At 39.5% G+C, this 20,662-nt stretch overlaps 1 protein-coding gene across 1 annotated transcript in view; it reads left to right on the top strand.

The window, feature by feature from the left end:
* Positions 1-20,662, top strand: part of POLA1 (DNA polymerase alpha 1, catalytic subunit) — a 281,414-nt gene that overhangs the window by 126,522 nt on the left and 134,230 nt on the right. The window contains exons 33-34 of the mRNA XM_063450182.1: positions 11,562-11,743; positions 20,473-20,604. Of these exons, the coding sequence (XP_063306252.1) occupies positions 11,562-11,743; positions 20,473-20,604 (314 nt within the window). The remainder of the gene's footprint in view (positions 1-11,561; positions 11,744-20,472; positions 20,605-20,662) is intronic.

The following is a 20,662-nucleotide window of genomic DNA, read 5'->3' as shown; positions in this document are numbered from 1 at the left end:
TCGGTTTATTGGGCCATTGTCATACCTCTTCTGGCTGTGACTGACCTAGTCTGCATGAAAAAAATGGTTTCATTTTCAATCAGATGTTAACTTGCTTTAGAATTTTATATTTCCTGCTCTGTAAATTTAACTTTAATCACACACAGGAAGCTCCTGCAGGGTCTATGAGGCCATTAACAGAGCAGGAGATACAAAATTCAAGGTTAAACAGACTCTGTAATAATCCTTTAAATAGCTCAAAATAAATCTAAAATAACTAGCTTATGTTTCAGGAAGTGTTTAGGAAGACTGTGCAATTCAAATGCAAGGCGGTGTAACTATGGCTTTATAAATGAAGTTACTTAACGCCTAAATGGCAGAGAATTGAGCAGTGAGATTGTGTAGGGGCATGATCTATACACCAAAACTGCTTCAGTAAGTTAAGTTTTGGTGTCCCTCTTCTTGGCAGCCACTAGAGGCTCTTCTGGTTAATAAGAGTCAGGCTTTGTTAGTAAACCAAATTCTGTTCACAGAGAGCATTTGATTGGCACAGCCTGACATTTTCATGTTAATGCCTACTAGCCTCCCAATACTTTGCTTTGGGAAGCATTGGATTGGCTAAGATCATAAGTCTTGATGATTGCAGCCAGGGAAGCGGGCGGGCTCTAGCGAGACTAGTGCAATGAGGACCTAAAGGTAAGTAAAAACTTTTTAAACCCTCAAAGAAGGAAGCTGGGCACCTAAATAGTTAGCGTAACACTATATCTTTAGGAATACATGTTTGTTTAACTATAGTGGAATCTATTAGAAGATGGACAAAGCCTTTCTTCTGGATGAACACTCGCGACAAGGTGTAGTCATGGGGGAAAAAACAAAGTACATCCTCTTTGAATTCTATGGTTTTACATATCATGACTTAACTATTATCTGTTTCTTAGCAGGTCTTAACATTATGTGAATACAACGTCTGATGACAAACAAGTGGCATATTACACCTTGTCATGATTTATTTAACAAAAATAAAGACAAAATGGAGAAGCCATGTGTGAAAAACTAAGTACACTTGATTATCAGTCTCTCACATTGTTGTGGAGGAATTTTGGCACATTCTTCTTTACAATGTTGCTTCTGTTCATTGAGTAATTTGGATCAATGCTTTTCTATGGGGTTTTAGCCGAGCATGAGTATGCCCAGCGTCATTTAGCAGACCTAAAATTCACTAAGGCCCGGAAACACTTCTAGTGGCTGTTTGGTAGACAGCCACTAGATGTGGAGTAACCCTGCAAGGTGATAAGTGCAGTTTCTTAATAGCTGCAGTAAATACAATTGCAGGATTAAGGGGACTTGGACACTGCACCCAGATCACTTCAATGAGATGAAGTGGTCTGGGTGCCTACAGTGTCCCTATAAGGTCCCACCACAGCATTTCAATCGTATTGAGGTCTGAACCTTGTCCTGGCCATTGCGACACTTTGATTCCTTTATTTTTCAGCCATTCTGCTGTAGATTTACTGATGTGCTTGGGATCATTTTCCAATTGCATTACCCAATTTCAGCTAAGCTTCAGCTGTCTGGCAGACGGCCTCACATTTGACTTTAGAATACTTTGGCAAACAGAGGAGTTCATGGTCAACTCAAAAACTGCAAGGTTCTTAAGTCCTGTGGCTGCAAAACAAGCCCAAACCATCACCACCATGCTTAATAGTTGGTATGAGGTGTTTGTGCTGAAATGCTGTGTTTGGTTTGGTTGTACTTAATTTTTTCACGCATGGCTTCTCCATTTTGGCTTCATTGTAATGTCATATGATGATGTTGTTCATCTGAGGTTGTATTTATGCAATTTTAAGACCTGCTAAGCAATAAATGGTTATTTTGTCCTGATCTGTAAAACTATAGAATTGAAAGAGGTTTTACTTTATATTTCCCATGATTGTACGTAGCACATACTTTGTCTAAAATTTAAGAAAAAGAAAGGGCATTTTACTTGACATATTCATGTAACACCTGGGTTTAAAATCACCCAATGATCAGGATACTCATGTAATGGTATGTTCATATAGTATTATATTTCCTTCCCTGCCCTGCAAAAATAAAAAAATGTATTCACTGATAATTCAGCACCAGGCAGCCACATCTCCTTTTCTGAAATCATTGCTCTTGATGATATTTGGTCAATCAATCCTTGCCAGAGAAGCACTTAATATGTGCAGTAATCGCCAATCTTGGCCTCTGTACCTAAAGCAAAGCCAGATGTGAAAAACGTACGTTCTCAGCCTATTACTGGCTCCTGAGGAAAAAACTTTCGCATTGGGGCTAGAGGAGGGAAAAGAGGAAACTGGTGTCATAAGGAGCACTATGGACTATGATGTTAAATCAGATTGGGTAAGACAATGCCCATCCCTTGAGGTCATATGATTATATTGTCCAAGTTGTCCTTTTTCTTGCTACAGGATACAAAGACATATTAAACAGTTGGATACTTCCAACTTTGTGGCAAAATTGAAACCTAGAATGTGACGGCAGACCGTAACCATTCAGCCCATCTAGTCTGCCCAATTTTCTATATACTTTTATTAGAATCTTATTTCCCACGCATGCTTAAACTCCTGCACTGTGTTAACCTCTACCACTTCATCTGGAAGTCTTTTCCATGAGGTTTTATGCCCCTCTAATTTAAGACTATGTCCTCTTGTTGTAGTGGTTTTTCTTCTTTTAAATATACTCCCCATCTCACTGTCTTTATTCCTTTTATATATTTAAATGTTTCTATCATGCCTACCCTGTCTTGTCTTTCCTCCAAGCTATAGGTTAAGATCATTTAACCTTTTATTGGCAAGTTTTACCCTACAATCCATGAAGCAGTTTTGTAGCTGTTCTCTAAACGCTCTGTAAAGTATCAAAAACCTTCTGGAGATACGGTCTCCAGTACTGCGTGCAATAGTCAACTAAAGTCTCACCAGTGCTCTGTATTATGGCATGAGCTTTTCCCACTTTCTACTGTGAATTCTGCTAGCATATTCTGCTGCTCTATTACATTGTCTGCCAACCTTTAAGTCATAAAATAATGGCTTCTAAATCCCTTTCCTCAGATGTTGAGGTTAGGACTATCAAATATTTTATACTCTGCCCTTGGGGTTTTATGCCCAAGATGCATTGTCTTGCACTTATCCACATTAAATGTCAGTTACCACAGCTCTAAATCATTTGCCATTTGGCTTATCCCACCTGGAGCATCAGCAAAAAGACATCTTACCATCAAGACCTTCTTAAATATCACTAATAAAATTATTAAAGAGAATGGATCAAAGTACAGATCCCTGAGGTACCCCACTGGTAACAAGACCTTGCTTCGAATATACTCCATTGACTACAACCCTCTGTTGCTTGTCACTTAGCCACTGTCTAACCCAGGGGTAGTCAACCTTTTAATACCTACCGCCCACTTTTGTATCTTTGTTGATGGTAAAATTTCCTTACCGCCCACCACTGCTGCAGTAACTAATTTTATAGTGCAAGTATGATTTTTTTTTTTTTAGAAAGGAGAAATATGTACTTAAATGTATCTATTTTTTTCTATTTTCTATGTGTGTGTGAAGGGTGTAGTATGTGTGTTTGAGGGATGTAGTATGTGTGAGGGAGCAGTGTGTGAGGGTTGGTGCTGTGTGTGTGTAAAGGTTACTGTTTGTCAGGGTGGCGGTCCGGTGCCCAGGACCCAGACACTGTCCAGGCGGCGGTGCGCGGATCGGGACCCAAAATGCCTGATGTTCAAAGTAGGAGTCACAGTGTGGAGGTAGATTAGCAGGGTCTGGTGCAGAGTAAACACACGCCCCCTGGTGTTGAGCACCAGCGTTTGTGCGGACACATACCAGGACCCTGAATCAGCTTATGCGGATCCCAGGAACTAGGCGCAGGAATTAAGAAGACCTCCCAGAGCTGAATAGGGAGGCTCTGCAGCAAGAATGTATCCAGTACAGAAACAAGGCAAGACTAGAGATAGGCACCAAACATGAAAACAAGACAGAACTAATAGAACCCAGAACCAGAGAAGGATATGAAGCTAATCCCAGAACATGTACACAATACATTAGGGAAACTTTAACATTACATGGGCTGGACAAGACAGGACTGTACATGGACTGGGTATACAAACTAAAACAAGACAAGATATGATAGGCAAAACAAGAGGAGAAATAACCAAGTACTATATATGAAAATCATGGGGATTTAGTCACATTATATGATCATACATTGCATAAGCCTGCCAACAACGCCAATGTACCCCATATCTGGCAGATCCTACTCTGCCTAATGCAAGCGAAACCAACCAATAAAACACACATGGTACTTGCCTGCAAGAAAGGGCAGAAGAATTGAGCAGCTGCCTGCAGGAACACTGAAACAAAAGGAATGATGGAAAACAAACGGGTGTGGCAACATAAAACAAACATTTAAATGAATCCAAGAGACTGGGAAATCCAGGGACTGAATTAAAGGAATGAACCCCAGCATAAAGAAAACCAGACATAGAATAGAAAACCCCCAAAAAACAAGGGAAACTAAACAAGAATTGTAAAGAGTACTGGATACAAGAAGCCATAGCTAGAATGATCTGCAGCTAGGAACAGGATGTAACACTGTGCTGTGTGTGTGTGTCAGGGGTGCAGTGTGAGAGGAGTGCAGTGTGTGTGTGAGGAGGCATTCTGTGTGTGAGAGGGGTGTAGTTTATGACAGGGCAGTCTGTGTGTGTGAGGGGTGTAGTGTGTGTTTTTATTTGTGAAGGGTGCATAGGGTCTGTGCTGTGTGTAGGTGGGTGAGATGTAAAAACTATCTTAATGTCTCCCCCTCCTTTCTTCTTACCTTTTACCAGCAAGGTGGTACATAATGCAAGTCCTGGTGGTCCAGTGGTGGCATGTTCACTTTGGCCTGCCGCTCCTCTGGCTGTAGGCGGACTCTCCTGTCCTTCTGCAAGCACTGCACTGTATTGGAGCGTTGCCATGGTAACACATGGCAACGATCTGACCAGGCTGCTCGTGGGAGGAACACAGAGGCTCCCAGGCCCTTCCCTCCTTCTGCTGGAACTAAGTGACAGCGGGCCAGTGTGGAAAATTTTTGATCTCATCACCAGCCCGAGAGGGCTTACAGCAAGACTGGCTCTGCATGGGCTGGCACGGGAGATGAAAGGAACTAGGCCCACCGGGAGTTTTCTACAGAACCCACCACTGCCCACTAGTGGGCGGTTGGGACCAGGTTGACTGCCCACATGGTCTAACCCATTCAACGGTATTGGAAAAAGTTTGTTGAAGGCTGTTCCTGCGTTGCTGTGCACAAAGCGAAGTCTACGAAGTGCCAATGGTTTTGGAATAGGGTGTCAAACAAGCTCACCCAACAAGTGTTGGGCGGCCAAATGTCCATATACTTTTGGTGATAGTTATCTAATACTATACTCTAGCTTAAAGGGAAACTGTAGTGCCAGGAAAACAGTTGTTTTTTTCATGCAATATAGCTTCTCCCTCCGTCAAGCTTCCTCTCCCCCCCCACCCATCACCTGTGGTGCAGACAGCGTTAAAATCCCATTCTGTCACTTACCGGAGTCTGTCTTCTCTCCTCCCCAGCTGCTAGGGGAGACCTAATGCGCATGTCCGGCAATGGCCATGCTCGCATTACGATTTCCCCATAGGAAAGCTTTATACAATACTTTCCTATGGCAAGACGTCAAACATTCAAACATCAGGTGACCAAAAGTCGCCTAAAAGACCGGAAGTCCCTCTAGTGTCTTGTCTGATAAATTGCAGTTTCTTATGAACTGAAGTTGTCTGGGTGCCTATAGTGTCCCTTTAATGTGTGTTATATCTATGCTTACATTTTTGTTCTAGTATGAGAAATCTTTTTAGATCATTGTTAAAGCTAATTTTTTGGACCATCTGGGTTGTGTCATGTGTACTTTAAGAAAGCAGAGTGCACTATTTGATAGGTGAAAATATTAGAATTAGGAAGATATCTTTAGATAGTATTGTATTTTGTATGGCAAATGGTTAAAATATTTGTCGTTAATTAGTGTATACCTCTAGGTGGCAGCACTGACTACAGTAAACCTAAAAAAAAAAAAAAAAAGCCTATTGGCTTTACTACACTAGTGAAACTATTATATAAGTTAGAAATTTCTCCAAAGTAAAAGCAAAAATATTTCTTTCACTATAATAATTTCTCTTAATTTACAGGGGGAGGGATGTTTTTGTTTTTTTGTTTTTTTTTGTAAATGTTTAAATTCTGCTCTTTAATCTTTCTCCAACTGAAAAAAATCTATTTTAATTTGTTTTTCAGAACTCATCTCCTGTTAATATTTAACATTGAAATGTTTTTGTTTTTTTTCTTGGAAAATTAGAATAGTTGTAATACTTGCTTTTTTTTCCATTACATTGTTCTTTATTGATAGCAATTGTTCTTTGTGAGCAGATCAAATAATCCCCCTTTCCCACCCACAAAAAAAATAAAAATAATAATTCCATTTTCACTCTCCGAGGGAGAGCAAAAGATAAAAGGTTATTCTGCTGGCTACCATGCTAAATGATGGAAGCTGCCATGATCTTGGAGAGTAAATCTGAAATAATTAACAGGGCCAATTGGCTTTGTCAGAATCATGAAGTGATAATGGAGATGGCTGGAGAAATTAGGTTGCATCTTGGACAGTTCTCAGGGTCTTCAATCTCTATTGTTGTTTTTTCTAAAGCGATAAAATCTGCTTGTTTCCCCCATGGGGCTTTGTGTTAAGGTTTTGTTTAGCAAACAAGGGGGCCACACTGCCCTACAGCAGGTGGATGCAGCCTGTTTGCCCTCGACTTGAGCCAATGAACCGTACACCGTTTTGGGAAAGTAGATAGCATATCTTGGTGATACCTTCCCTGCTGTGCTTTTTGGGCGAAAAACAATGAAAGCTCAGGAGTAACACTTTGGATTAAATATCTGACCCTGTCTTTGTCAATATCTACTTTAGAGCTGTAGTAAAAAACTTATCTGAGCCCACGTTTTTACCGTGTCATAAATACTTGGTAAATTTGTATATGAATGCATTTTCTGTTTAATAAAGTTGATTTATTAGTTGATCTTCTTAAACAATTTTTATGATGATTAAGGAAATTTGTCTAAAGGACCGCTTACTTACAGTTGCTATCCTTTGACAATTTATGAAAATAGTACTTGAGCCCGTACTTACAAAGCTTTTTTTTTTATAATTTTTTTTTACTTTATTTTTTTTTTTTTTTAAGTAAAATTTATTTTCCTTATATTTCAAGGGGCAGACTAAACTTCATAACTGCTACAGCACATCAGCTGACAATCTCAACCAACTAATTTCATCCAAATTTGCACAAAATTGACATTACCAACATGGGATTTTTGCACATGCAAACTAGCTGGGTGGGGTTTTTTTTTTTTTTTTTTGGTTTTTTTACTCTACTTTTTTTTTTCATATTTGCAAAATACAGACAACGTTACTATATTATAATAGACACAGTTATCAAGACAATACATTACAAAATACATACGTAAGATTTAGTGTTAGAGGATCTTTAGGCACCTTAATTTCAGGATTTATGTAAATACATATAACCCTAAGTATTGGGGGTTTTATTGTTTGTTTTTTGTAGTGTAGCTCCATAGACCTACCCTTTGTCTCTTTCTCATAACATTCAGCAGATTGCTTTCTACAGTAGAAAGTTTAGAACTGAATCGAAACTAGCATATACTTGTGTGTGCACATAAGGGCAATAATGTTGGGGTTTGTGGGATGCATTCCATATTGCCTTAGAAAGTTAGTCATTCAAATTTCAGAATTTGCTAATCTCTGAGATGTACAGCATATGTGAGAACTTTTAATTATTGCTTTTACTTTTTTTTATGAATTTTTATTATGTGCATATAATGCATTAAAAATTAGTTGACTTTTGCCTGCAATGTCCTTCTATTTGTATCAGGTAACTTAAATAACAGAACGTGGTGGTTTTGTATAAAGGTATATAAAATGTACAATGCAAATCTACTTTTTTCAAACATCTGGACCTGTTGTCAAACATGAGTATGAAGTTTATATGTAAAGTCAGTTGAGTGAAAACAAAATCTGAAAATAAATACATGTTGCTTTTAAATGTCGCACTGGAGAAATAAAAGCTAGTTTACCCCATTTATCTGATTTCTCTTCAGAGCAAACCTAATTTGTTTACCGAAAGAAAAAAAATCAATCCATACAACAAATGGTGAATCTTCTAATCCAAAAGACCATAAACAAGAGTGTAAATCTGTTCCATGTGTACACAATCTTAAATTATTGATTTTTGTTTCCCATTAATGTCATTCTTCAGATGTTAAGGGCAATGCACAAAATTCTTTGCACAGGAACTGTGATGCAAATATACAAACGTTGACATCTCTAATGGAACACAAGCCTATCGATTTCATTTTTATTTTATTTTGATTCATACACTATGCATGCAAAGGTGTGACAAGGGTTAAATTAGAGGAAAAAATATTTATAAAACACTCCAATACATGTATAATTTTAAATACTTGTTAGTGGAGTACATAAATTGCATCTGAATAAGTAATCCTAAAATCGGTCTCTGACTTTCTTATTTAATAGGAAGCAAGACAGTATTTGCTATCTGACATTATATTCTAAATTTAATTATAAATATTAATAAAGGGAAATTAGAAAACTGAACCCTCAACGAAGCTGGTGAGAGAGCTTACTGGATAGAACTCCAGCATCAGTACAATTCTAGGCAAGATCAGCTTGGACTTTCCACCTTCCGAGGCGAATACAAGATATACCATTCAGTTGGGTGATAATGATTTATAGTCGTTATGACCTACTTGCAATTTAATAGGAAGTTAGATGTCCAGTTTCTCTTTAAATACTTTGATGTTGATAATAAAATTAAAGACGTGCACCAAAAAGGTACATTAGCTTAAAACTCTGCCTTATGGTTAGTCACCAGCTCACTTTGCCCATTAAGAAAATGACCTATAATATAGCATTGGTCCTACAGAAGCAATGCACAGGAGGTTCCAAACAGGAACTAGAGGACAGACTGAGTTTTCAGCAGGTGTATTCTACAATTAACTTGTAATACCTTATCTGTAAGGTTACAATCTAAACTTATCAAGTTGGCTGCAAATATCATAATTAAAACGGATATTCCTTTTCTTAAGGCTTGTGGCTTATATTTCTTTTCTTTGTGCTTACTAAGTGAAAATGAGTGTTTCGTGTTACTAATACATGGGTAATATGGCCCTTCATCATTTTATGAATAAACAAACAATCTGAATGCATAATCACTTTATCAATATGACGGTCTCTCTTAAGATTTCAATAGGCACAACAACTCCATTATGGTGAAAGTGTTAAAATTCAGCTTGAAAAATATCAAATTAATATAAGCATGAGTTCTTGTTGATGACTACATTGTAGATGAAACATCCCCCCATTTCTTACTGTTTTATCATGACACATTAAATGAGTGAAAATACTCTTAAATGTAGATGTGAAGGCTGTGTCAAGAAAGATTCAGTCTTTGATTATTCAGTTGTTCCCTATTTATGTTCGCCTTCAGATACTTGGCATTAAAGCAAGAGTTTTTCTACCAATTAACACCTTTTCCCTATCAGCCTGCTCAATGGAGTGGAAAGGGCAAACTCCCCTTCTTTCTGTAATTCAGGAATTCAGACCATAATAACTTCATTCCTTGACAAAAGGTAAGCGATAACTGAAATACCAGGAACCCTGAAATTAATACAACCCTCCCTATCTCCATTTACTCACATTTTATGTACCCTAGACATAACACAGTATTTGTATCTTCTTCAGAAATGCGGAGCTTCAGAGTTCTTACTTTTTTCACCAAAACATGGTTTTGTTTTTTTGGGTGGGATGAGTGTTTCCTGCAACCTCTTCACCTTTTGAAACAATGAAAAAACTATGAACAGTACTAATCCAACTTTGCTGCAATTTACCACTCCTTCTGAATAAAGGTTCACTGTGTTCAGCTATGGTGCAAACTAGGCTAAGTTGTATACTCTTGTTGACCTTACTACAACATTCTTGGTAAACTGTTTGGGAGTGCTTTGATTTTGTAAGAGAGAGTCTGTGTCCACTTGATAGCCAGAATTGAAACAGGAGTATGGTAAACAATTTCTGTTATTAAATACTTTCTAATCTCTATATATCTGTTATTTAGCTATCACAATATAGAAATAATTACAACTACTTTCACTGTTATAGTTATGTATAGAGCCCCACGGCGCTGTACAATAGGAAACGATAACCCTTTAATTCTAACAAAACATGTGTGGCATATAGGAAAGTGAAGAGGGCTCTGCCCAATCAAGCTCACAGAAAGAAAATGTATATAAGTTGAAACCTGCATTCCATCAGACAGTAATCAATTTTAACAGGCACTTCTTTACTCGTCCCTTGTGTGCATATGAGTGTGAATTTACAAAACAAATAATCCATTTATTTCCTAAAACACTAACAAAAATGATACTTAAATCATATTTAAAAGTGGCCTTTGAACATTAATCATTAAAACTTTGATATATTGTCATTATATATTCAATAATCTTATGTTGATTGGGAGTGTTTGCTGCATCTAACTTGCTTGAAAGCTTTCATGTTTTCCAATGCTGTGTGGTGGTTTGCAAGCATTAGCATCTGAAGCATTTGCTGTGCTTGGGGATGTACAGAAGTTACATATGTAGCTTTTTTACCTGGGTGAGTATTTGTTTTCACCGCTATTAATCTGAAGTAATCTAGCAGGTTTACTTGGTTGTGTAATTTTTTTATTAAACTGAAAAAGGCCTATAAGTTTAAAGAAGGGCCAAGCGTCATGTGAAATGTAAGGATGCACCTTCACCACCTCTGATTTAGAAGATGAATAGCACCACATGTAAGTCTTTTATGACTGAGAGTTGGAAAGTTCTGGTAAACCTGAAAGAGTTCTAAAGTATGCCTTGTGAGTGTCCTTGGAGTCTATATGGTATTTTTGTAATTAACAATATTTTAGGTTTGTTTGCTTATTACAGAAGTGGTTTAAAGATTATGCTCCAAAATTGTGCAGTTCTGGATAGGCCTAAGAAATTATGTAAAGCCTTGAACATTTTACAGAGTTTTTGGTTGTCAAGAATACCATTGCTGGCACTCAAGAACATTGTCACTGTCTTTGTAGCTTATCAAGGCAGTACAGATGTAAATGTGAAAAGTTTTTTTTGTATGCTTTATTAGAATTTTTCTCTTTTCGATCTTGACTCATCCTGCTTTGTAAAACAAAGCATTAACCATGCCCTTGTCAAAGTCCCAATGTGCAATATTGAAGTCAAGATGTCTAGTAGTACTATATACCAAAAAGTCTAAGCTCACTTCTAACACCAATGCAAACTTACGCTGATTTACCTTTTGCTCGAAGGCAAAATCTCAGCACGAGAATGGAAAGAAATGTTAAGTTACTTGAATAAATAAATTAGGCAAACACCTGGTAATTATACATCTGTCCTCAAATCTTTGCTAACTTTTTTTTTTTTTTTTTTGACAGGTCTTGACCCTTCTCAGTTTCGTGTTCACCAACATCATCAGAAAGATGAAGAAAATGATGCTTTGCTGGGAGGTCCTACTCAACTTACTGATGAAGAGAAATATAGAGATTGTGAAAGATTCAGATGTGCCTGCCCAAAATGTGGAACCGAGAACATTTATGATAATGCTTTTGATGGATCGGTGAGTTCCGTTTTTACTAGCTGAAACAAGCAGCAACATTTTTGCTTTGCAGGTTTTAGACCTTTGGAAACAGAAGTAAGTAGAAGTTTAAGTAAAAACTTCTACTTGCTTGGTTTATTGCATTAGTTGAAAGGCCATCAGCAGAAGGCACAGTTGCCTTATTTAGTTTGCGAAAAGTACATAATACATATGTCAGAATCTACTGTTGATCCATGTGGTGTCAAAAACATATTGAATGCCAGTCAATATAGCCTTAAACACAATCCCTCTACTTATTTCCTCAAGGAATATGAAGGACTTCATAAAGTCCTATCAATGAACTGGATTGGGCTGTTTGCATTTGTCATGTATGAACTTGTATAATGTTACCTTTTGTGGTATCAAAAAATTTAGTTTTCTTTTTTTTTTTTTCTTTTTTTTTTTTTTCTTTTTTTTTTTAAATGTTCTTAATAGCAATTATTGTACATTAACTTTTTTTATTATTTATTTATCCCTACTGTGCACTTATTTTCGTTCAATAATGATCTGTGGAAATGACAGGCAGTATTTCATATTTATCTCCTATGACTAGAATACAGTGACCTGAGCTGTAGTTGCTGAAATTATTCCAAGGAGAGCATCTCGTACTTTGCTGGAACAATATTGTGATGTCTGGTAGAAAAGACAAGGGGCAGGTGTGTTTTAGTTAGGAAACCTTTTCCCAAGCCTACACTGAAATACAAAAGGCCCTGCATATTCCTTTGTTTTTCATCAGGTGTAGTAGAATGAATTCCAAAGATTGGTCAACTCCAGGTTAGTCGTGCTAGTGTTGGTGATCTGGAGCCAAATATCACAGGAAGAGTTTAGAAGTCTGTGGTGTTGGGTGTTTAGTTTTAATAGTAAAAAAGTATAGAAAAGCAATATTATGAAAGCTTTTGTATGTTGGGATCGAGTAATTTAATACACAGTTCAAAGTAATGGGAAGCTAGTGGGAGGTCTTCATGAAGTGGAATAGCAAATAGTCAGGAAAATGAGCCTGGCTACAAGATATTTGATTGCAGTTGAGAGAGTTGTGCATGAAGAATTCTGAGCAGAAGAGGTTTGCAGTAGATGACACAGCTGGCAAGCAAGTAATAAGACAACCGAGGGACCTAGAAAGACAAGCAGGTGTAGATTTAATGACGAGAAATGATGGAAGGGCATTAGTAAGGAGTATGGAATATGTGTCACTGGAAAACAAGATCACATTTTTTGATGTGGCTCTCCAAACAATTTGAAGAGTGCTTAAAGTGCAAACAAAATTTTGGAGATTTGACAAAGGAATTTGAATCAAAATAGCTGAAATGTGGAAAAAGTCTACAATTTCGTTCATGTTCAGAGTTTGATATTTTAACCTAAAATTTACAATTCCTTGAGGTTTAATCAGAAACTTAAAGCAGAAGTATATCAAAGTAGTGTAATATGGCTAACATTTTACAGTGCTTCTGCCCACCCTATGTGTCCCCTATAAGGGTTAAAAAAAAGTGTAGAGGTTTAGAAAATACCCCTCTCTCTCATTCAAGATTTTGCCTTTCAGCTTAAAGAAGCAAGGTCAGTTGCGATTAGTGTAGGACTCGCCTAAGAGGTTTGCCTTGACGTGGCAGGTGAACTTACACTTGAATGGCCATTGGAGTGATACTAAAAAAACCTCCAGTTACTTAAATGTGCATAGGAATTTGGGATTGTGCGCAAGTAACTTTTTTTCCTTTGGTTTATATCAAATCAGTATTTAAAGGATTAACTGGAGTTAATGTGATCTGAATATATGTGGTATGAGTTAAATATATCAGTTTGTTTCCATCCACTGTTTAATGTCATACCATATCTATTTTTACTTATTCTTTTGAAAATCTGGTCAGTTTTTCAGCTATGCAGAGATGTTCTTTGTGTAATGATGACTTGCAGCAAGCCCCACTCGTCCCTTTTCAAATTAGTTGTATGTTTTAAATTGTTATAGTTTATCTGTAGCGCATCCCACATTCTTCTCCTTAAGAAGAAGTCTGTTTATGTTATCCATCCTGCTGTCTTTCCACTTCAGACATAAAAGTCCTGGAGTGTGTTCCTACTGCAAAATGACCAAAAATAAAAAAAGCATCGACCTTGGAAAGCCAAGCAAAACTGGACTGGCTTGACAGCTTCTCCGCTCTGTCAGCCACACACAAGCATTTGGCATTGTATTTGGCCATGAAATAGCAAAGGGGAAAAAAAAAAGCTAAAAAATTAGCGAGCATAGATTCTCTTTATCTAAATTAAAAGTAATTATTTTAAGCTAATTTGGACAAACAGCAGATGTTTTACATTTTTTTATATCAAAACAAAACAAGCATTGGTAGCAAGAAAGAGGAAGAGACAGACACAGATCAGCAGTTCTCTGCTAAATCCTTGACTTTTGCTTCATTACAGCTGTAAATAAGATAGCTAATTGCATAGAGACTTGACAGTTTGCAGATGGGCTAGCTCAAGAAGAGCCGGATGTCGAGCTCTAAAATCTCTTCCACCTGGATTTTCTCTGTAGTGGGGGGAGGGGACCAAATGTTAATAGGGAAGTGGAAAGGTGAGCATGAATAGTAAAGTTTGATCAGAAAATAGGCAATTTTGAGGATTAATTTATTTTCTTTTTTCTGCTGGCATCTGTTAATCTTTTATTAAGACCACCTGCAAGACATAAACCTTTATAAGCTATTGGTAGCTTATATATTTTTATAAGCTCTGCACGTATTTTCTCTCTTAAATGTAATACGTTTAAGAAATCGAGGTACAGTGCAAAATTTCTTATTTTACATAATTTATTGAAGATTGCTGGTACCTAACAATAAAAAGCAATCTACCTTTTATTTTGATAGGAAATTTACTAGATTCACCATGTCTGTACCCTTAGAGAACTCCTTTGATTTGACACGGAGATTCATATTGCTTAACCCTTTCTTTACTGTCCACCAAAAGCAGGAAAGAACACAAATAAAACATATACAGTGAGACACCAGCCAATCCCCATCCAGGTCCCAGTATAACAGCAAGCACCGCCTCTAAGGCTTCTTTCTTTAGCGATGCGACACATCACAAGGAGAGACATGAAACAGGAACCAACAGAAAATCCCAACAAAACACGGTGACGAAATCCAGTGGATTCAAGTCCATGGAACTTCTCAACCGGAAACAAACGTCAAGACGGTAAAGGAAACCAGCCATCTTAAGCAACACACACCGGGAACAAGTGAGGGCCATCGAGCAACACCGAATCAAGCTGTGAAAGCACAAAGAACTTGAGCCCAACGGTTAAATCGGTACTAAAACCAAATTGCAAATGCCAATAAACATGAATCCCACACGTAGCCGGTCGTATCACAAACAGTGCAAACCGACCATACAAAAACATGAAAAAAAATTAAACCAGGTCATACGTGAACATAAAACCACCAAATAAATACAGTGCGTACAACATAACGCCTACATCACTGTAAAATCTCTATATGAGAGAAAAAGTCAGCAGGGAGGCATAAAACAAGTTAAACTCAGAAAGGTGGGACAATACTAGCCTCCGTGTCTTTCATAAAATCATTACTTTTCATCATGAAATAGCAAAATCATGTAATTTTATGTCAAGACACGGAGGTTCAGATATTACAAGTTTAAACCTGACGAAAAACGTGAGGGACAGGACAAATTATTATACCCCGCGAAACGTGGATTCATGCGACCAGTTCGCCATCCTCATCAAGTCTTCCAGATGCGCACCTGAAGCCACTATAGACGTGGCTGACTCCCCCCCCCCCCCCCCCGGGAAGAGTGGGCGCCAAAAACGGACCAGCAGCCTGTGACATCACCCACTTTACCCAGCAAGCCAAGCTAGTACTGGTAACAGAAGAAAACTGTTGGCGAATCGTGAAAAATGGGTGCGGAGACGATACAGAATGATGCACACTGGTCAGAAGCTCATACTCACGCAAACAAGCAACAGGACACAATGCCGGAGAAGCAGGAAAAGCTGGATACAATACCGACCGAATAGCAGTCTTGGTACATCTGGAGATTTTAAAGGTCACCCAGTCGGGAGTGAAGGACCATGCATTCTAGTCCAGGGCACGAACGTCCAAAACCTGCTTGCACAAAATGAGGCAAAATAGGGAGACCAACATGGCTGACAATTGTCGTAAGGATAGGTCTGTGTTAGGAGGCCAGGAACTCAAGAGCCAACACATGGGAGACATCCCAAGTAGACTAGTAACGAGGCCTAGGAGGGCGTGACAGTCGGGATCCCCGAAGCAACCGGAACACCAAGGGATGTTGGCCCGCGGAGCAACCATCAAAACCTTCATGAGCCAAAGAAATAGCCGACCTGTACAAATTAATTGTGCGATACACACGGCCAGCCTCAAACAACGATGTAACGAATTAAAGGATTGCATTCACAGGTGCAGAAACAGTATCCATGTTCGTAGCCAGGCACCAGCCAGCACAAGATCGCCAAGTGGTCCCATATGACAGTCTAGTACCTGGACCCTATACATCTGCCAGGGACCCTGGAAATTCACCACGCAAGCAGCAAGAGGGATCCATCCAGCAGAAGCGGATGCCGTAGGCCCATTGGATCCAGAAGAAGGTCCAGGTAAAACGGCAGCAACCTGGGTAAATCCACTGCCAGCTGCAGCAGCTGTGGGAACCAGGACTGGTTCCCCCAAAATGGGGTATCTCCAGTCGCTGCTGTTCGAAAGATAGCGTGAACTCCAGTCCGCATGAGTGTTCTAAAGTCCCGGGAGATACTCTGTCTGGACCACCAAATCACTGGCCAAGCAATTCGTCCTTCGTTAGACAAGCCAGAACTGCCGACTGCGTGCCGCCCATCTAATTGACATAGATGACCACCAAGACGCTGTCCATGCGCAGCAAGATGCATGCGCTGACAGTCCCAGCCGCAAAACTCCGAATCGAACAGGAACCGGCTAGGAGCGTCAGTGTGTTGATGTGGAGTCAGGCTTTGTCCTCGGACCAACGTCCTCGTGTAGTCACTCCGTTGCAATGGGAACTCCGGTTGAGAACCGAAGATGGCCTTGCCCTTCCAAGCAGAGAGCTTGTGCATCCACCAAGTCAACTAGTCTTGTGTCTTGTTGTCCAGAGAGACCATGTCCGTGTAGGAGGTGGAGGTGTGCGATCTTCAGTCGCTGGAGGGCACGGTAATGAAGAGGAGCCAGGAACCACCGCTTGGATTGAGGATGCCAGCAGGCTAATGATTAGTGCAGATGTGTAGTGTGATCTGAGGGCACGCCAGTGTGCGGCGTAACTCCTTGCGGATGGTCCGAATCTTGGACGTTGGAAGGCTCAGTGACTCTGCTCTGGAATCTACGGTAAAACGGAGGAACTCCATGCATCTCGGAGTCAGGCAGGACTTCTCCCAGTTGAGGAGGAAACCCAGGCGAGAGAGGTCTATAATACATTGCAGGTGCCTTAGGAGAATGGAGCGATCCTGTGCCATGATCAGAATATCGTCCAAGTAGACGATCAGACGCACGAACCGACTGCATGGCCAGACGCATCAGTCTTGTGAAGCACCAAGGTGCCCAAAAGGAAGACATGTAAAGTGCCAAGTGTCACCCTTCCAGAGTAAACGCAATAAGTCATTGTATGTCTCGCCCACTAAGACCGTAAAGTATGCGTCCTTCAGATCCAGTTTGGCCATCCAGGCATCATGAAGGAGTAGGTCCTGCAGAAGGCGGATGCATTCCATCTTGAAGTGATGGTAGTGCACCAAAGCCTTGGGGGGATGGAGATTGATAATGGGGCGCATCTGGCCATCCTTCTTTTCCACCAAGAAAATGTTGCTGAGGACCCCGGCATGGGAAGTGGGTGCTAGTTCGATCGCCCTTTTCTCGTGATGGGCCGACAATTCTTTGTCTATCCACTCGCGATATTGTAGGGAGAATGAGATTGGGCGAGGTGGAGGCTTGTGGTAAGGAGTACCGACCTACTGTGTGGAAACTGTGGCCAGAACCCAAGCATCGGAGGTGATGGCTGACCAAGCTGGAAAAAATTACGGAGTCTGCCCCCTACACAAACCTGAGAAGAAACATGAGGTAGATGTAAGATTACTAAGGATGTCTGGAACCGGAGTTCCCTCTGAAGCCTCTGGACCGCCATGGTCTTCCACGTGAAGGGAAGAAGGTAGACCGGCCTCTCTCCTCCTGATAGTCGCTGAGTGTAGGAGCCTCGTCCCGAGCCACAGTGGTGGTAGTTGTTACGGCCGGACAGACGACCTCTGAATCTGCCGGCCCTGGTAGAGACCCGCCCCTGAAATACCCTCTTCATGGAGGATTGGGCTTTATCAAGGGCGGTAAAAGCCCCAACAAAATGCTCCAAGTCTTTTATAAAGGAGTACCCAAATAAGAGGCCTTGGGCATCCTTGCTTGCCTCGGTGAGGGCAAGTTTGGCCAATTTTGGCTCTATTTTAAAGAGAATGGCTTTTTCTAAAGACAGTGAAGCATTATCACTGCCCGCAATGCAGATATTCCTCTGCACCCAGCCACGGAGTTCTTACAGGTCAACCTGACTGTTCTCAGCTCTGGCGTCTTCCGCCAGGTCAGAGAGCTTAGCCAAGGGACCAAACACATCCAGATTATTATCTTGGCACGAGGGTGCCGAATTCAAACCCTTTCGAGGGTTCCATCCCAATTGGGTAAGAAATTGGGTCATTTTAGGTTCAACAACCGCTGTCTCACAGACGTTATTGGGCACCAAAAGCCGTGGGCATTCAGCACTGAGCTTACTCCGGGCCGGCTTGATGAGGAGGCGCCTTACCCCGTTCTCCAGGCAACATGCCACATGGTCCTCTTGGAGCCACTCAGCCGACCTTGGGTGATGGAGATCATCCGGGTCGAACATCCGTGAAAAAAAAAAACTTGCAGTGATGATGGAAGTGTAAGTGGATCAGTGGAAGTGTAGTTTTTGTGTGGAAAAAATCTGAACACTAAATTTGACTGGAAATACCCCATTTTGAAAACTCTTGGTTGTCTACTTTTTCAAATGGTATGCCATGATGGGGGTAATTCTCATTTCTGAGCTGGCATATGGTCTTAAAAGCAACATAGGCCCAGCAAACCAATCTGGAAATCAAAATGGGTAAGCCCTATATTTAACCCTGTTATTTTCAAATTCACTATAATACATGTAGGGTACTCTTGTACTCGTGAGACATTGCATTAAATTGCACATATTTGTGTTCAGCAGTGAATGCGAATAGTGTTGTGACATGCACAGTTAAAATGCCTTGCAGAACTTGAAATATAACAATTGTTTTAATTCCTTAAACTTTTTTTTAAAATGTATTTAAATTTGTTTCATAAAGAAATAATTGAAATAAGCGATGTTTCTCCTGAACATATATATATATATATATATATATATATATATATATATATTGCACTAAACCTGAAAGAGGTGAATTATGGTTGAACAGACATATAGCTCAAATTCTAGGTTTTGTTTTGTTTTGATCACAACTTGAATACCATAATGATAGGGCAGGCTTTGTTGTCTGCTGCCAGAGTGATGGTAGTATTGTTTTGCTACATTTCTAAATTTTCCTTTTCCAGATAGAGCGGTACCGAGACCATTTGATCTCATTTAAGTGCTCTGGGTGCTGTAGTCTTACATTGCAAAGTTCACTATGCCTCTAGTGGTTGTCACAGATTGAAACTCTGTTCTCACAGCTAACCTCCAATAGGTGCACAGTGCTGTTGCACATTTGCTTTTCACACCCAGTGCTCTTCTATGAGGAGCATTGGATTAAACACTTAGAAATGTCAGTGTGACATCGCAGGAGGCAGATTGAGCAGATACAGGGACTGCTGGAAAAAGGTTAGTTACATAGCTGAAAAGAGACTTGCGTCCATCAAGTTCAGCCTTCCTCACATATGTTTTTGCTGTTGATCCAAAAGAAGGTAAAAAAACTAATCTGAAGCGCTTCCAATTTTGCAACAAGCTAGGAAAAAAATCCTTGCCCAAAATTGCACAGCATATTGAAGGTGTGGTCTTACAAGCGATTTATAAAGAGGCAAAATTATATTTTCATCCCATGAATTTATGCCCCTATTTATTCATGACAAAATCTTACTGGCCTTAGCAACTGCAGATTGACATTGCATATTATTGCCTAATTTGTGGTCTATAATAACTCCCAAATCCTTCTCTCGTGTGGTTATCCCTAATTGCTTGTGCATTCTTGACCCCGAAGTGCATAACTTTGCATTTCTCTACATTAGTAATGCCCTGTATATCAATTTTCTGGATGTATTGTCCATATTTTGTTTTTTATTTAGGTGGGAGGTAGGTGTGTAAATCTAAATAAAGAGGAAGACACTCTAGCATTGGGAATACAGGTTGGGTTTTTACAGATTTACGAATTAGAAGGAATTTTAAATTCCCATTTAACGTAATCTCATTTAACCAGTGTCTGCACCATTTTATGTTCATTTTTTTGTGCTTTTTTGTTTTTGTTTGTTTCTTTACCCTCAAGCAGCTCATAGGCATGGATTAGATTTCAGGCCACAATAGCCAAAATGGATTTGTTTTAAAAAAATAGTTGGATATGTTTTTATTTTGGCATATAATTTGACATTACTTTTGAATTCCTGACAAAAACTTTTTTGTGAATGACCAGGACTTAACATATTTTTATGAAAACTGAAAATGCATTTTTTTTCTTTTATTTTTTCTTGTAGGGTCTTCAAATTGAACCTAGTCTGAGACGGTGTAGTAAACCAGAGTGTGACACTTCTCCTTTGGATAATGTTGTTCATTTACAAAATAAGCTGATCTTGGATATAAGACGCCACATAAAGAAATACTACACTGTAAGTGAAGTCACAGTTGCCATTGCTGGTAATCCACATTAGTGTATTATGTGTTTGT

This window comes from Pelobates fuscus, chromosome 1, assembly GCF_036172605.1.
Source record: "Pelobates fuscus isolate aPelFus1 chromosome 1, aPelFus1.pri, whole genome shotgun sequence".
Taxonomy (NCBI): Eukaryota; Metazoa; Chordata; class Amphibia; order Anura; family Pelobatidae; genus Pelobates; species Pelobates fuscus.
This window is presented reverse-complemented; position numbering and strand designations above follow the sequence as displayed.